Raw genomic sequence first — 17,962 nt, forward strand, 5'->3', positions numbered from 1 at the left:
TTATTAACAGCGGCTCTGTAATTGTATTTACAACATCCCTTTGTAGTGCACGTGATTAAAGCTGGTGGTCGAAAAAGTGTTTTTTGCTTTTGTATTTAAGTCGCCTTAAATTATTACATAAGTGTAACATTTTGTGTTCGTGTTCTGACCCATTCTGCACAGTAGTAGTGTTTCATTTAGATTATTGCAGTTATTTTTGGTCGTTAAAATGACACCAATGATACAATATACAGTTTATTGATTATATAGATATTTATACGAAAACTAAAATGGCAAGGGGACTATAGTTACAATTTGGACCAGGGTGTAATGTACTGAGATATATACAGGATTTTTGTATCCTCAAATCCAATGGATTTCACACCGTAGTATTTTGGAAAGTGTATTAAATTAAATAATTGATGTCACCATGATCACACTTATGGGACATTTTCCATCCCGATAGGTCTTCTGTATTTTGTTCAGTCATTGCACTTGTTGAATGAAGACAAAGATTGTCTTAATATCGCAAGAGAGCAAAATCGATAGTATCATGGCTGTTATTGTCTGTTATTCATTCATGATGGTCTAATCGAAACTGAAAGCTACAGGAAAAAGAGTACTGGTAAATAATGTTCACAAGGACTTGGAAGCTGCACAGATGAAGTAAAGCACTCTACTGTACTACATGTATCAGTACAATGTATGTTGTTGCTCTTGCTGAACTTTGAAAATAATATTCCATTAAAAGCCTCCTAAAAAAGTTTTTTTTTTTTTTTTTAATATGAAAACGTGAATTCATTACTGAAAAAAAAGACTTTATAACAATTAGTGGATATAAAAAAGTGAGTGCATAATTCCAATGCATGCCTTTTAGGTGTCTGCAGGTGTTATATTGGAGTAACCTGCACACAAGGTCACATAACTAATTACTTTTCCATATACTGAACAATGCTTTTATTTGAAGTGAAAAGTTTAACTTTTATTTGTCCTTTTAGCTTTCTTGTTTCAATTGAGGTCGAAACGGAATTCTTTATTTTGACTTCTTAATAAGAGAGTTTATGTTATGAAACATTATTTGGAAAATAACAAAGGTTAATTGTTAGGGTCAATTACATATATGTGACTTAAAATACTTTTAACTCATTTCACTATATTAATTAATACACAGCAAATTACATAGCCAATAAATACCTTCAATGGTTCTGCATATAGTTTCCTGTTTGTCTCTAATATCTTTAATATTACCAGGAAGCTAATGTTTATATAGGATATTTGGCATAATATGCAATATCGGTATACTCAAAAAAAAAAAGACATTTCATTCAGAGCAGTAGGTGGCATCCTATAGCTCCAGATGGAACGCTAACAAGGAGCATGTTATATCATCAGCTTCTTATAGAGCTGTTAAAATAATTTTTAGTGCAAAGACAATGATATCAGCTAAAAAGTACAGTATCTGACACTTAATAATGACAAATCTGCAAACCGATTTGTAATAGCTAAGAGATAGGAAACATGCGCCGGTGATCATGGGGATCAGCCCTGTTCAGGTCTCCCGGCAGATTCCATGATTTGTTATTTTCTTAAGGACCTTACGTGTAAAATGCATATTAGATACCAATGCTGACAACAGAAAAAAAAACATATTAAAAAAGTTTTTTTGTTTTTGTACGGATAATTTTCTCTAAACAGAACATTAAACAAAACAAAAGCTGGTATGTTTTAATGTTTGCATTTATTTAGAAGTATCTTGTCACCGTTGCACATCTTCATATTGCAGCTGGCGTACATAAATATAAATAAAAATAAAATATTGGGATTCAGTGGGAGTGGGAGGGAAAATAAGAAAGGAAAAATTCTTCAAATCTGTATAAACAGGTCGATAAAATTATGAGGCGTTTGGAGGAAATTCGTGTGGTCTCACATATGTACCATCAAGTCAAAATTTAAATATTTACAATATTTTGCTCTGCATCACACAATTACTGGACATCGAAGTCGTGGATTTTTTTTTTTTTTTTTTTCCTTTTCATTTTTGGGTGAAGACAGCCAATAAAACAGTGAAATCACAGCACACACAAAGTCTACCGGAATCTAGCCTATGTAGTGCTCATATGCATAGAAAGTTTGCTCTGCAAACAAGGAAACAAAACGAGTTATAAATGATCCCAGTTAGACTGTGAACTCTTTATAGAAATATACGTCTGGTCAATGGTCTCAAGATTTCGGGAAAAGTACAATTCTGAAAACTGTTGGACTAAATGTTGGACAGAGGGCTACTATATCCTGTAGGGTGGGAGATATGATACAACTAACATATGTACTAACTGCAAAATTAATGACACTGCCGTAGTGCAAAACTTTTAAAGAAGCAGTGACCTTAACCCTTGTGTATATTTATTATAATAAACAGAAAGTTTAATAATGCAGGCCCTCGCTAATGCAATGGATCATTACTAAACACAACACATATCCACATTCCTACCCTACCATTGATAGTAGTGACGTGAGGGGAAATCTTTTATATTAATATTTGCATCCAATATATCAAATTGGATATTTCCGTCAAAACGTTAAATACCACAGACTTGGTATAAATAAATAACTCATGGTCTATTATTTGACCAGATGAGTTGGTTACAGCAGCTCTAATACCCGCAATACACAGCCCTCCCAGGGACCAGTAACAAGACAGAATGGGAACAGCACAGAGCAAGGGAACAGGAAAAAAAAACAGACAGAGACTCTGATAAAATGCTGATAATTTCACATTATTATTATTATTATTAATATCATCATCATCATCATCATCACCACCAATACTTGTACCCCTACGGCTTCAGTGAGATGTGTTTTATACGAGTTGTCCTTGTCCAAAGCAAGTACACTTCCCCTTGATTTTATTTATTAAAATTCAAGAATAGATCTACAGTTTCCAGAGGGTTAAGACGCCCGGATTTCTCCCCTGTACTGTGTAGGATATTGTCCATTGGTCCCGGCAATAAATAATTTATTTACTTAATATTATTTTTTAAAGGTTTTATTTCGTTAGATTTAATCCTCCGGATTTTTTTTCTAGAGATCATCTGAAGTCTCACATGAGTCCTGTAGGAGAGAAAAGCCCTCCTCCCTCCAACAGACACATAGATAAAAAGTGGGAGAACTCAGGATAATAAATAAATCGATAATAAATAAATAAATAAATAAAAAACAGATAATAAATAAATAGTTGGGGCTTTAGTAATTGGCAGAGAACTTCATCCGTTTCTGCTTCTGTCTCTGGTTGCAGAACCAGACCCTCACCACATTCTTTTTCAGGTCCAGTTTCTCTGCTATGGCAGCGATCTTCTCCGAGGAGGGCCGCGGCTGCACCGCGAAATACGCCTCCAAGGACCTCTTCTCCGGAGCCGCGATGGAAGTCCGCTTGCGTTTCTTTTCCCCCCCATTGAAGAGTTCGGGCTTGTTCATTTTTTCCCTCTGGGCCCCCTCTGCTTCCTCCAGCCAGGCTTGCAGAATGGGCTTCAGAGCGATCATGTTGTTGTGGGACAGGGTGAGGGACTCGAACCTGCAGATAGTGCTCTGGCTGAGGGAGCCCACCCCGGGGATTTTCAAATTGGCCAAAGCAGAACCCACATCGGCCTGGGTTACCCCAAGCTTGATCCTCCGCTGCTTAAAGCGCTCGGCGAAGGCTTCCAGCTCCCGCGGGTCCGTCTCAGAGTCACAGATGGAGGCCAATCCCACCGCTGCCCCCACGGCCGAGGCCACCTGTCCCCCGTGTCCGTGGTGTGCAGCCATCAGGCCTGGGTGCTGGAGCGCGGAGGTCATGTTCATGGCCGCCTGGTGGGAGAGGTGGCTCAGGCCGTGCATGTGGCTGTGTGGATGGGCTGAGGTGGAGATCAAGCCTCCTCCGCCACCGCCACCTCCGCCACCACCGCCTCCCCCTCCGCCACCACCACCCCCGACCCCATCGTGTCCAGACGAGTTCATAAGTGCAAGGGACGGGGAGGTGACATGGTCCAGCAAGTCCCCGGGCTCCATCCCCTGGTGATGGTGGTGGTGATGATGATGGTGATGGTGGGCCAGCGGCACCGTGGAGTTGGAGGAGCATGGCACGCTGCTCATTGTATGGTAGGTGGCATCAGGCTTGAATGGATGGCTTTTGCCCTGTGACACTGCCATGTCCACGGCGGCCAACGCTTCGGCCCGGGCCAGGAGGGTCTCATCTAGGCTGGCGAAGATATTGCTCTGCAGCTGGAAGCAGGAAAACATGATAGGGGTTAGAAACAGAAATTATACAATACAATTATACCCAAAGCAACAGTAGCAGCAACTGCTTTGTAGGGGTGAAAAGGAGGCAGAAAGTAAATTATTTTTAGAGGCCAACTCAGCAAACGGGCAGAGCTGGGTGCTGGGGTCTGAGGGGTCTATGGCTGTCAGCACAAGGATCTTAGCTGGTTACAGGGGAAATATCAAACATTAACCAGAGCATGTCCAATGCCTCGTGCAGCGCTCGCTCTCTCTCTCTCTCTCTCTCTCTCTCTCTCTCTCTCTCTCTATATATATTTGCTATATATCCAGTACAAAATATAGGTAAATGCATATTTAGCCAGAAAGCAGGGGAGAGTGCACAGAATATGGGTACATGCAGTGACACCAGCCAGAATGCAGGGGAGAGTGCACAGAATATGGGTACATGCAGGGACACCAGCCAGAATGCAGGGAGAGTGCACAGAATATGGGTACATGCAGTGACACCAGCCAGAAAGCAGGAGAGAGTGCACAGAATATGGGTACATGCAGGGACACCAGCCAGAATGCAGGGAGAGTGCACAGAATATGGGTACATGCAGTGACACCAGCCAGAAAGCAGGGGAGAGTGCACAGAATATGGGTACATGCAGTGACACCAGCCAGAAAGCAGGGGAGAGTGCACAGAATATGGGTACATGCAGTGACACCAGCCAGAAAGCAGGAGAGAGTGCACAGAATATGGGTACATGCAGGGACACCAGCCAGAATGCAGGGAGAGTGCACAGAATATGGGTACATGCAGTGACACCAGCCAGAAAGCAGGAGAGAGTGCACAGAATATGGGTACATGCAGGGACACCAGCCAGAATGCAGGGAGAGTGCACAGAATATGGGTACATGCAGTGACACCAGCCAGAAAGCAGGGGAGAGTGCACAGAATATGGGTACATGCAGTGACACCAGCCAGAAAGCAGGAGAGAGTGCACAGAATATGGGTACATGCAGTGACACCAGCCAGAAAGCAGGGGAGAGTGCACAGAATATGGGTACATGCAGTGACACCAGCCAGAAAGCAGGGGAGAGTGCACAGAATATGGGTACATGCAGTGACACCAGCCAGAAAGCAGGAGAGAGTGCACAGAATATGGGTACATGCAGTGACACCAGCCAAAATGCAGGGAGAGTGCACAGAATATGGGTACATGCAGTGACACCAGCCAAAATGCAGGACAAAATGTACAGAATATGGGTACATGCAGTGACACCAGCCAGAAAGCAGGGGAGAGTGCACAGAATATGGGTACATGCAGTGACACCAGCCAGAAAGCAGGGGAGAGTGCACAGAATATGGGAACATGCAGTGACACCAGCCAGAATGCAGGAGAGAGTGCACAGAATATGGGTACATGCGGTGACACCAGCCAGAAAGCAGGAGAGAGTGCACAGAATATGGGAACATGCAGTGACACCAGCCAGAAAACAGGACAAAGTGCACAGAAATGATAAACCTGGTTGGTGCATATAAAGTCATGGAAAGAAGTAGTGGCTGACTTACCGGTGGGGTTGGTAGGCATGCTCTCCTTATTGCTTCCGAACTGGAGTGCAGAGAGGTGTACTTGTGCTCAGGTAAGCTCGGGTGCATTGCAAAATGCGGCTGCTTGCTGTTCATGGACATCATCTTGGAAGAATGGCATGGAAGCCTGAAGTACTTCCAAAGTGAGAAGGAGAAAAGTGAGCCTGGTCCCTGTGCCTGGGATGCTGCAGCCCCGTCTCTGCTGCTGCTGCTACTGACCACAATGTGCAGCTCTATGCTACAACTACCACTGCTGCTGCTGCTGCTGCTGCTGACCACATAGTGCAGCCTCTCCTCTCACTCATCTCTCAGCTACTACTAGTGCTGCTTCTGTTACTGCTACTTCTGCCTCCTTACACCTGAGCCCCACATCTCGCAGCAGCCGGCTCCTCTATCGCGAGACTCCGGGCTGACAGACATCAGCTGTCTGCGGGATTTTGGCTGTTACTGCTCAATTGGAAGAGTCTGGGCGGTGCTGGTGACTGGGGGCTGCTCTTATAGTGACCAGCAGGTGCTACACCTGGAAGCAGCCACTAGGCATGCGCCTTCCTCACTCTGTGCATGCACACTAGCCGCTCATATCTCTATCTGTGTGCTTATGTATGTATGTATGTATGTATACAATATGCATATCTATCTTTCTATCTATCTATCTATCTATCTATCTATCTATCTATATCATATGATATGATATATCCGTGCTTTACTACAATATGAATGGACAGCTGTGAATAATAATCTCTGTCGTAGCCAGTAGGTGATGGCTTTATTTCCACTTTGTCATGACTGTTATTTGTCATACATGTAGAAACACACACTGTACCTAGGTAGTGTCATCAGATTATAAGATTGATGCTTCAGTCTGGAGGGATAAAATCAGATTTGATCAGGCGAAGACACAATATAAAACAAGCCTTCTACCCAAGGAGGGTGCCCAGGTTATTTTCTCACTAGCAGCAATACACTGGTTCCAGTTCCCGCTACATGCAGGCATGGAGACAGCCCCCCGCCCCCCGGCACCCTCATAAGGCTCCATTCTCACAGTGTGCATTTACTTTGCACACCGATACACACATCTCGAATGACAATCTCAATTAGCATTTTAATGAATTGTATCTCCTGAAACAGTGACCCAGACAAAGTAGTGTATAAATGTATTTGTTGGCATAATATCTGAGAGACAAATCCGGTTACAGCAATACCCAACCTCATGCTGCTGATCCCAGGTACACAATAAATTACAGATGGACACACAACACACAACACACACACACACACACACACACACACACACACACACACACAGCTCATCATTGTCCTGGATCTGGGTTGTGCCACCGCCACTCAGTAGGACTCTGAGCCCTAGATGGATGCTGGAGGGGGGAGAGAGTCGGAGCACCATTCATTAGGTCATCTCAGGGGATGCATACATGAAACTTTAAATCAGATGGGAATTGGCTAAAAACTAAGCAATTCCTAGGCAACATCACATATCATATTAACGTTTGTCAATGATCGCTATTGAAATGTGAACACATGTCCACGACACCAACTTTAATAACGCTCTGCGCCTCATATCAACAATTAAACGCTTAAAACAAATACTAGTATTCATACAGTAACGGTCTTAGAGAGAGCTACATTTTCATAGAAATCGACCTAGCAAGGTAATTCACATTTGAAAGGTAAGGGTCTCCCACTTGCAGACTGACACTGCGCCATATAAAACGTAATTTCAAAGAGAATAAGAAATGTATAGAAGTCATTGGTAACTGATTTGTCTACTGGGAGAAGGCTTAGGAGACATACTTGATCTGAAAGGCCTCATTTTGAAGGAAAAGTAAGTAATGCAGAATAATCTGCCTTCCACTCCAGAAGAGTACCCCTCAAGGATCATCTAATTGCCATGCAAAGAAACACAGGAAACACCAAATAAATTGCAATTATTGCACAATTTTGGACACTAATTACTTTGAAAGCATATTTTTGGTCCATAAAGAATGATATCATTGCACTTTCTTGTAAAGCCCAACCTGACATAAAAGCTTACTCCAAACCACATTTTATCTACCTAGTATGTTTACAAACTGGCCTCTGGAGTGAAACGTGTGCAGAGCTCCGTCATTTACTTAATTGTACATTTTTAACAACTTCTGATTACATTAAAAAAAATACCCTTAAAATGTTATACAGGTGAATGGACAGAAAGTGTTTCCATGTACAAATCAGGGCTTTCCTACCATCAGCAAAGACTAGCTAATTACAGATGTACAAACTGCAATTATTTCCTGCGCTGCCAAAGTGTAGAATGTTGTCAAATTAAAAATTGAAAGGCTGGATTGTTGTGTAACTCCCTGGAAACTCCAGTGATGGAATAGAGACAGCTGACTGATTTATATGCTTGCTTGCTTTATATACTACTTACCATAGCAAAACGACGATCACAATAAAGTTCAATGAAAAGATCATAAAACAGTTTTTCCTGCTCCCATACATTATAAACATCCACATTTAACTATTCTTCACTGTCTGAAGTACAATTGGTGCGTCCTCATTAACCAGAGTGTGCGCAGATTAGATTAGTATTATTATTTTATTTCACATGCGTTAAACTACCTGCAACAATGTTGAAAAAAAAATGCATCCCATCCCTCATTAAAAAAGAGCCCCTATTTTTCTCCCAGTTGCCAAAGCATGTACAGAGAGCTGGGAAAATCGTTTGCCTTGTCATGTAACACATTGCCCTGATTTATTATAAAATTTTAACGAAATCATACATATTTTAGCAGCCTTTAATCACTGCATGAAAATTTAATTCATGAACTGTAGCGCGTTTAAATAAATGAAGTGTTAATTCATTAGGATTAATTAATTTGTTAAAGGATTGTGTGCAAGGTTAAGGTGGAATAAAACTCTTTTGTTAGTTTCGTGACTTAATAATGAGGTTTAGTTAGCAGTTAAAAGCTGGAGCTTGGCGTGCTGGTTCAGAGAGTGTGGATAAACACTGAGCCATTCAGACATTCAACCACAACACAGCAGGGTTATGAATGAGTGTTACGTTATATTCATAGTACATAGCCGTGACTGATGGGGGAAAAGCAAAACTAAAGTCTATCACCTGCTACACTTATCGAGAAAATGTCGGCAGCAGAAGGGTTAATACGTTCCATTAACCCCATCAGATGATGACTGCTGCTGATTAGGACCACTTCACTGGGAATAGGATCAAATAATTCAGTGCCAGTCCCTGGGGGATTCAGGCTTGTGTAGCCAAAACCACTACCATGGATAATGAGGTTCCACCGGATAAAATCTAGGCAAGGGTCATCGGATTAGGCCACAGGCACTGCACATTTAAGTCAAATAATAATCAGCGAGGATGATCTTTACTACTGAACATAGTGTCTGATGCTCACATTGCCCTTCCTGCACGCCCAGTGCTTTATAATAATTGAGATGCCTTCAAATTAGCGCAGCCAGAATGTCACCGAGCATGCGAGAGGGAAGTATCACATCACACAGGACGCAATGATGGATAGGACTCTGGGCTCCTTGTCCTGATTGTAAATGCAGTGGGCAGCCTCCCGGCCACAGCTGGTCCTCGCTGAAGTCTACGTGCAGCCATTCATTCCACATGTACTTGTATTATATGTAATAGAGTCATTAGGGTTACCATTCTCTACTAGTCACATGGGTGGCATCTAACTGGTAGCCTGATCCAACAGTCAGACTATCAATTCATTACACACTAGTGACATCATCACTGGAAGCTAGTGACATCGCTTTTCACGTCATGTCTCAGTCACTAGTGGTGACTATTATATATATATATATATGTCTGCCACAAATGTGCAGATGACAGGTCCACTTAGTTTGTATATCTCATCATTTCAGTTCCCGTTATTATTCTGTTTATACAATAAGAATAGGCACATCCTGTAGATGTTCACTTGTTCCCTTGTTCTTTAGATGTGCAATCCACTGCTAGCATGTGTGATGATTATCGGACAGTGAGAACCTGATTGTGCATTTACAGAGAGATATACAGGCTCCCTCTGATGTGCCATTGACATTTCCCTGATTAATTAAACCTCCTTCCCTAAGATGTACTGACAGTACTGTTTACCTATAAACATTTACAACTTTAACAATGATGGTTTATTACCTAATTATACTCCTTCTCATTTGTAGTTAACATAGTGTTGAGGTATGGGATTAACTTTGGGCATGTTTTATATTTATAACCTTTCACAAGGATATGTAAGCGTTAGTGAAGAGAGTATATGTACTAATCAGTAGTTCTGCGCAGTTCTGTCACGTTTGCCTGTCAACAAACGAGAAGTCTTTTTGATTGAGTTTTTTTTAACTGTTAACCCCCCCTTCCCCTCTCCGGACTAGATGGTAATAATTTGCTTTTTACGAATTTCCAGAAGTGGAATTTTGGATAAAGGGCTATTGCACATACACAGTATGTCAGGTTACTGTGCATCATACAGGTGACAAGGAACTCTATGAGGAATTGTTGTTTGTCAATATGCCAATCAGATACTCAGTTAACATTTCACACTCCCTCGACTCATTTGCATGACAGAGAAACAGATGCTGCGATTGCTACTTTTTATGGGTAGTAGCAAAATTATTACTGTGACAGAAAGGGAGTTTGCCCAAATACAAAATACTATCACACACATTCTGGGACTCATAATGTAAATCCTTTTAAAGTGCTTTATATAAGTGGAAATGGAACATTTTACGTCCCAGAAGTTCTTCATTACTTTTCACAAAATATGCCAATCTAATTAAACATGACTATATTGCACCTCAGTTACCTTCGGTAGTAAATTTGTCCTTAAATCGTCTATTCAGTCCATTTATCCACCAATCCATCCATAACTCACTCACTCTGTTTCTCAATCCGCACCGCACCGCACCGCACCGCCCCCCCCCCCCCCCACCCCAATTGGTTTTACCATGGAGTAACACAATACAATGTATTTAGATGTATTGTGATGTATTCAATGTATTCAGAACAAGCTAATCACTCCTTCCGATAAATCACTGCCAGTGGAGTTTACAATCTAGGTTCAATACGAAACACAACACAGGAACCTTTTTAACACAGCTTAAAATTTATTTAGTGGACAATCTTTCTTTGAGACTTCCTATTTTCTTTTAACATTAGAAAACGTGACATGCAATTTCCCATCATCCTATTGGGGCATCTTATTTCAAACAAGTGTCTTGCTCCACAATAAAAACTAATATTATTCTTGTAAAATCCCTCACATATCCAAATTGTCAATTTATGCCTAGCTGCTAGTTACCAGCATTCAACTCTGGCAATCCATAGTAAAACACATCTTTACAAATGTAGTGTCTGTAAATCTAATAGGTAATGAATTTCAGACCAATAAATGTCCATTTTAGTTTTACTCTAAGCCTAAGGTCTTGCAGTTTAGTGATGGCATATGTATCTCAAATGTTTCTTCACCAGTCTACACTTTATCACTTTACAGCGATTTTCTAAGATCACAGGTGAGTCTCTGCTTCTAACATCCAGTGAAGGTAGGTGTTTAAAATTGCCCTCTAATCTAATTGGATTATGAAAGCAAGCACATATGTGAGTAATATTTACTAAGTCATTTCTCAAATTGCAAATTTTAGTGATATTTGTGTCAGATAAAATGGTTTTAAAAGGTTAGCGTTTCACTATAGGTCTTTTTTTTATCACAAAAGGAGATTTTTAAATTCTTACCTAGTTGTTTCATGCAGTTTAAATAATTCAAGGAACAAGCCATCACATTTATTAAATTAACTACTGGATTACTGCATCCGTGTACGTTGATGCCCAATATGTGTATTTTCTTAATGTTTTGGTAATATATATATATATATATATATATATATATATACATATATATATATATATATATATATATACACATACACACACAAACACTTATATTAATTGATTTAGTTTATATATTTTATTTAAAGATTTTATTTCTTAATTGATCAGCATATACATAGAAGAGGAACAGGGACTGTGACCATGTAAACTACAATTATAAATGAATTGTGTATTTGTTACCTTAGATGAACTCTATGCAGATCATATGAATATGTATTTAAAAATAAATAAATACATATATATAATTTAGAAAGCAAGTTTGGTCATCATATGCTCACAGGCATTTATTCTGGCAGGTGTTCGCCACACCAAGGCTTGATGAGAGATTACAACCTGGGACCCTGCTTTCGTAGATAAAACATTGCATCCCTACAAATAAACTGAGGCCTGAGCAGAGTTCTGTACCACTGCTATAGACTCGCATACTCAGAACTGGAGGCCTGAATAACTTATTTACAGGAAAATCCATCAATATCTTTCACTTGACAGTAGCACCACTAGTGGGTTATGGGGGAGATTTATGAAACCTTCTAAAGTGGAGGTGTTGCCTATAGCAACCAATTAGATTCTACTAATAATTTACTTAGTGCATTCTATAAAATCATAGCTAGAATCTGATTGATTGCTATGGGCAACAGTTCCACTTGTCCTCTTTAGGTGGTTTGATATATCTCCCTCAGAGTGAGCAAATGGCAATTCTTCTCCTACACAATGGGCCTAATTCAGAGTTGATCGCAGCAGCAAATTTGTTAGCAGTTGGGCAAAACCATGGGGGTCATTCCGAGTTGTTCGCTCGCAAGCCGTTTTTAGCAGCTTTGCACATGCTAAGCCTACGCCTACTGGGAGTGAATCTTAGCTTCTTAAAATTGCGAACGAAAGATTCGCAATATTGCGAAAAGACATCTCTGTGCAGTTTCTGAGTAGCTCCAGACTTACTCGGCATCTGCGATCAGTTCAGAGCTTGTCGTTCCTGGTTTGACGTCACAAACACACCCAGCGTTCGCCCAGCCACTCCTCCGTTTCTCCAGCCACTCCCGCGTTTTTCACAGAAACGGTAGTGTTTTTCCCACACGCCCATAAAACGGCCTGTTTCCGCCCAGAAACACCCACTTCCTGTACATCACATTACGATCGCCTGAACGAAAAAAAAGCCATGAGTAAAATACCTAACTTCATAGCAAATTTACTTGGCGCAGTCGCAGTGCGAACATTGCGCATGCGCACTAAGCGGAAAATCGCTGCGATGCGATGAAATTTACCGAGCGAACAACTCGGAATGACCCCCATGTGCACTGCAGGTGGGGCAGATATAACATGTGCACAGATTTTGGTGGGGTGTGTTCAAACTGAAATCTAAATTGCAGTGTAAAAATAAAGCAGCCAGTATTTACCCTGCACAGAAACAAAAGGGGACATTTACTAAGCAGTGATAAGAGCGGAGAAGTGAGCCAGTAGAGAAGTTGCCCCATTAACCAATCAGCAGCCCTGTATAATTTTATAGTATGCAAATTATAGATGTTACTTCAGTGCTGATTGGTGGCCATGGGCAACTTCTCCACTGGCTCACTTCTCCGCTCTTATCACTGCTTAGTAAATGTCCCCCAAAATATCCCATCCAAATCTAACTCTCTCTGCAAATGTTCTATCTGCCCCCTCTGCACTGCACATGGGTGGTCATTCCGAGTTGTTCGCTCGTTGCCGATTTTCGCTATGCTGCAATTTGTTGCTAAATGCGCATGCGCATGGTACGCAGAGCGCATGCGCTAAGTTATTTTACATAAAACTTAGTAATTTGCTGGTGTTCGTGCGGCGCTTTTCAGTCGCACTGCTGATCGGTGAATGATTGACAGGAAAGGGGCATTTCTGGGTGGTAACTGAGCGTTTTCCGGGAGTGTGCTAAAAAACGCAGGGGTGTCAGGGAAAAACGCGGGAGTGTCTGGAGAAACGGGGGAGTGGCTGGCTGAACGCAGGGCGTGTTTGTGATGTCAAACCAGGAACTAAACGGACCGAGCTGATCGCAATCTGTGAGTAGGTCTGGAGCTACTCAGAAACTGCAAGAAAATATTTAGTAGCAGTTCTGCTACTCTTTCGTTCGCTATTCTGCAATCTTCTAAAATCAGGCCACAATCCATCCTTTTTAAGCGCTGAGTGTAACATTAAAGGACATACATCAAAAAATGGATTAAAATCTAGTATAAAACTTCACCCACCATGTCTCAGAACCAAACTGAGAGAGGGGTAGGTTCGGAGTCAGTAAAGCCTAGATCTCACCATTCCAAGTGATCTATGGTAGGTTTAATTGTATAATTGTCACCTGGTCACAGTGGAGACAGCCAATTTGCAGGCTGATCAATATTCCTTCTATCAATTCACCATAAACTAATGCCCTCAATGAGATATGAACCAGACACCACTATTGGTGTAGTAGCTAGCAGTATTGACTCACAGCCATGAGTTCAACCGCTAATCAAGGCACATCTGTGTAGAGTACAGACACTGAATGTCCAGATTATTATAAACACCGGGCAATTATATGCAAACTAGCTGTCCCACAGATAACAGATGTACATGTATTGTGGCCGAATCTGCATACGAACGGAAAGGCAATGGTATGTAGAGACTAATGAAGTGTATCAGTCATGAAATAATCTGATGGACTTTGTTAGGTATAGTCAATAAATTGCAGCTTAACATGCAACACTAGAAAAGAACACCTGAACCACTGTGCGCATAACGGAGAACCGGAAGATTGCTGACGGGGACGCATGTGGAAGAGCTTGGAGCTGCAGCCCGGGACCTATTACCTTCATGCTTGTAAGAACTGTCTGTTGGCAGTTCTTTTCATCCAACTGGTAATTATTTATCCAGCAAGTCTTCTCAGGATACCCCACATATAACTACTAATTGTGAATGCTGCTACACTTGGAATGTTTATCACACATGCCTATTTGAGAACTCTTGGAACGGTTCTCTGACAACATTGGTAATTGAATGTCTCTTACCTAGTCTGTCAACTGGATTCATTCGGTGCAAACAGTTTGCACTTTTTTTATTGTATCAGAATTTACAAATTTTATCTGTGATATGCTTTGTGATTTTAATGATGTTTTATTAAAACGGTATTATACTATGCACCCTTTTTTTCTCTTCTGATCTCTATATCATTTGACTGAGAAAAAGAAGATAAGGAGTGATCACTGACATGTTTCCTATATTGGAATAAGTGCCTTCTCGGAATATTCTATGTGCTGGTGTAACTGATATCTCGAATTTTGTTGCAAAATTGCAGCTTAACCCTGCGGCCAGAGCTATTCAATCAGCTGGGATTACTCCAAATGTGAATTCCCAATGAGGGACTTTTCCTCGCAGTTTCATGAGCAGCAAGAAAAAGTCTACGAGGAAACATCAATATCAGGGGTTCACGTGTGGGTAAAACCCATTGATTGAGTCAACAGTTTATGTCGAATCAGTGGGTGTACGCGTGGTAATCCCCAATATTGGGCACAGGAAAAAGGCTGTTTGATTGAATAGCCTTTTCCCAGTGACGTAGGATTTTAGCCGGCAAATAGGCAGACTTGTTCAGTTGCATGGGCAACAGTGCATAAAAATACAAATAATCTGAATCAGGGACCAATTCAGATGGCCTGTCAATAAAAAGTATGCCTCAAATTACATCATATGAGCTATAGAAGTAAAAGGCCTGTTTGTACGCTATTCCTATCGGCTGAAAGCAGGGTGAAATGCATCAAGTGTTCTCGGGAACACAGGAATTGGACAGTAAATGATTGGAAATGGGAAATTTGGTCTAACAAATCACATATTCAATTACACCATGCAGATGGTAGGGTGAGGATATGGAGACAATAGTACTAAAAGCATGGAGTTGGAGGCAATGTTATGGAGATGTAATTCATCTTAGTTGGGCTAATATTCCCTAAGAAAAATACAGACAATTCAAGTCGTATAAAAGGCAAAAATTGGCCCAACAAAGTACTAACACGATGGTCATAATACTATGTTCTCCAGTGTTTGTGTGGGTTTCCTCCTACACTCTAAAAACATACTAGTAGCTAAATATGATTCTGACTAAAACCATAAACCCTATATTGTATGTGTGTCCATGTTATAGGGAATAGAGATGGTAAGATCCACTGGGTCAGGGACTGTAGTAAAAGACTGAAATATTCTCTGTAAAGTGCAGTCCAATATGTGTGTGTGCTCTATAAATAACTTAATAAATAAAATGAAAGGCTGCACTCCATTGGTTTAGCCCATAAATTGGATGCCCCCAATATGTGTAGTTTATTGTACAATTTCATTTTTGATAAATTCAAATTGAAGCCAATGGGAGGCTGTAATGCTGTTTGTCTTTTGCTTTACAATGGCTCCTAAAAAAAAACCTTAAATTTGAGCCAATTAAATGGCAGGCTTAGAAATGTTATCCCATGTTTATTAACAACAACACATTTACTACCAAAAACTTAATAAAAAAATGTAATATCATATAATATAAAACACATTTTTAAATACATTGATTCTTTGGTCACAGTATATTTAAAATGAGAACAGGATACATGGGGAAATATTTACTATCATTTAAGGGTGTAATGTACATCAGATTTCAGACCAGGTGGAAAGCTAAACAATGCAGGGAAATCATTAGCTTGGTAAACAATACATAGGGTCTCTGGAGTTCATTCCTAATACTGTACTTCACAGTATCATTTAGCAGCAAGCCAGTCATCTCACCACTTTCTAATGAATTTTATTCCCCTCAGCAGGGCCTCTCTTTCTCATTGCTCAATTAGAGATTTGCCGTGTATTCCTCTTTCTCATCCAGCTAGGACCTTCACTTCCTCTATTGTCATTTTGATTCCATTGTAAGTTAAAGGATAGACAGATTTGGCAGTGCCTGATGCCATCATTTTAAAACATGGAATAGCGTAGTTATACAACTGGATCATTTGGAATAAGTAATGTCTGCAAATATAGTCACAAACAAATATCACTTGGAGCTCGATTTGGCAAATCAATTTAATTATGTTTGAGGAAATCTTAATCACATATTTCACTTGCTGAGGGGAATACACAGAGCTGTTCTTTTTAGATTTTACAATTTTGCATTTATATAAAAACAACTGAAATGGAGAAATATAAATATTTACTAATATGCATTGTAGCGTTGTGGCAATTAGTATAGATTTGCACACAATAATTCAGCACAATTGCGAGCAAGGATTTTGACTTATTTTGCTCTGCTTAATTAACCTTTAAAGCTACACTGCATGGATACTAATTAAGACAGCTCGGTGACAGATTAATGTCTTTCTGATTTGGCACACCACATCTAAGGAAAACAATAGTTTCAATAGCAGGACTCAGAGACTACATTACTAACATGAGATGGACATAAGGGGCCCAGTCATTAAATGGAGATAAGTGTACCCGGGGCTCAAAAGAGTCTCCTTTGCATTCATTTACATCACACAGTATTTATGAAGCACTCTTCCTATGTCTACAATGGGAATTTTAAATGTGGTATGGCTGTTGATCTGCAATTCTGAGATTCATACACAATTTGTTAGCAAATAAGAAAATAAAATTACATATTCATAAGCCTTAAAAGCAGGAATTTTGGAAAGTTAATGGAAAGATAGAAGCCAAACTACTCAATATTGTTAGGGATTAACAAAATGTGTGAGGCTGAAACAGAATGCTTGAAAATACATTAATAAAATACAATTGCTAATTAGTACTCAGCAATGGAAAGAGTGACATAAACTGTTTGTGATCAGCTGTTTCATAGCACTTGTCCAATTTCTCCAAATACTTTAGGAAGTTATAGATGGTATTGCTGAGATGGGCGTATGCCCATTCATGGCCAGATTAACAATGGGGCGGATGGGACTACAGCTCCAGGCCTCCACATAAAAACAGGTCCATCATCTTAAGAACATGATGACTAGCTGCCCGGCTGGCCACATGTTTGGCCATAAGTTATAGCTTTTAAAACTGTATTTCTATTTTCCTCACAACAAGATGACTTTGGGCTGTAAGTGTAAGGGTATACACTCCTACATGGCACTGCCAACACAGCACGGGCTATAGCTCCCCCGCTTCTCACAATAGGCCCTTGATCATTTGCCCCCCCAGGTCTGAGTGGACCTTAACCACTTCAGTGATATGCCTGGAAAAATTCCGTGGCCAGCTGCATTGCTGACACTGGCCACTTAGGAAGATTATCA

At 40.6% G+C, this 17,962-nt stretch overlaps 1 protein-coding gene across 1 annotated transcript; it reads right to left on the reverse strand.

Moving 5' to 3' along the window:
* Positions 1-1,698: 1,698 nt before the first annotated feature.
* POU4F1 (POU class 4 homeobox 1) lies at positions 1,699-6,248 on the reverse strand. The gene is made up of 2 exons (XM_063957121.1): positions 5,789-6,248; positions 1,699-4,233 (listed from the first exon to the last, which is right to left on the reverse strand). Exons 1-2 carry the CDS (start codon positions 5,909-5,911, stop codon positions 3,220-3,222), a joined length of 1,137 nt encoding a protein of 378 aa, XP_063813191.1. The 5' UTR covers positions 5,912-6,248; the 3' UTR covers positions 1,699-3,219.
* Between the last annotated feature and the right edge of the window lie 11,714 nt (positions 6,249-17,962).

Source organism: Pseudophryne corroboree, chromosome 2 (assembly GCF_028390025.1).
Source record: "Pseudophryne corroboree isolate aPseCor3 chromosome 2, aPseCor3.hap2, whole genome shotgun sequence".
In the NCBI taxonomy this organism is placed as follows: Eukaryota; Metazoa; Chordata; class Amphibia; order Anura; family Myobatrachidae; genus Pseudophryne; species Pseudophryne corroboree.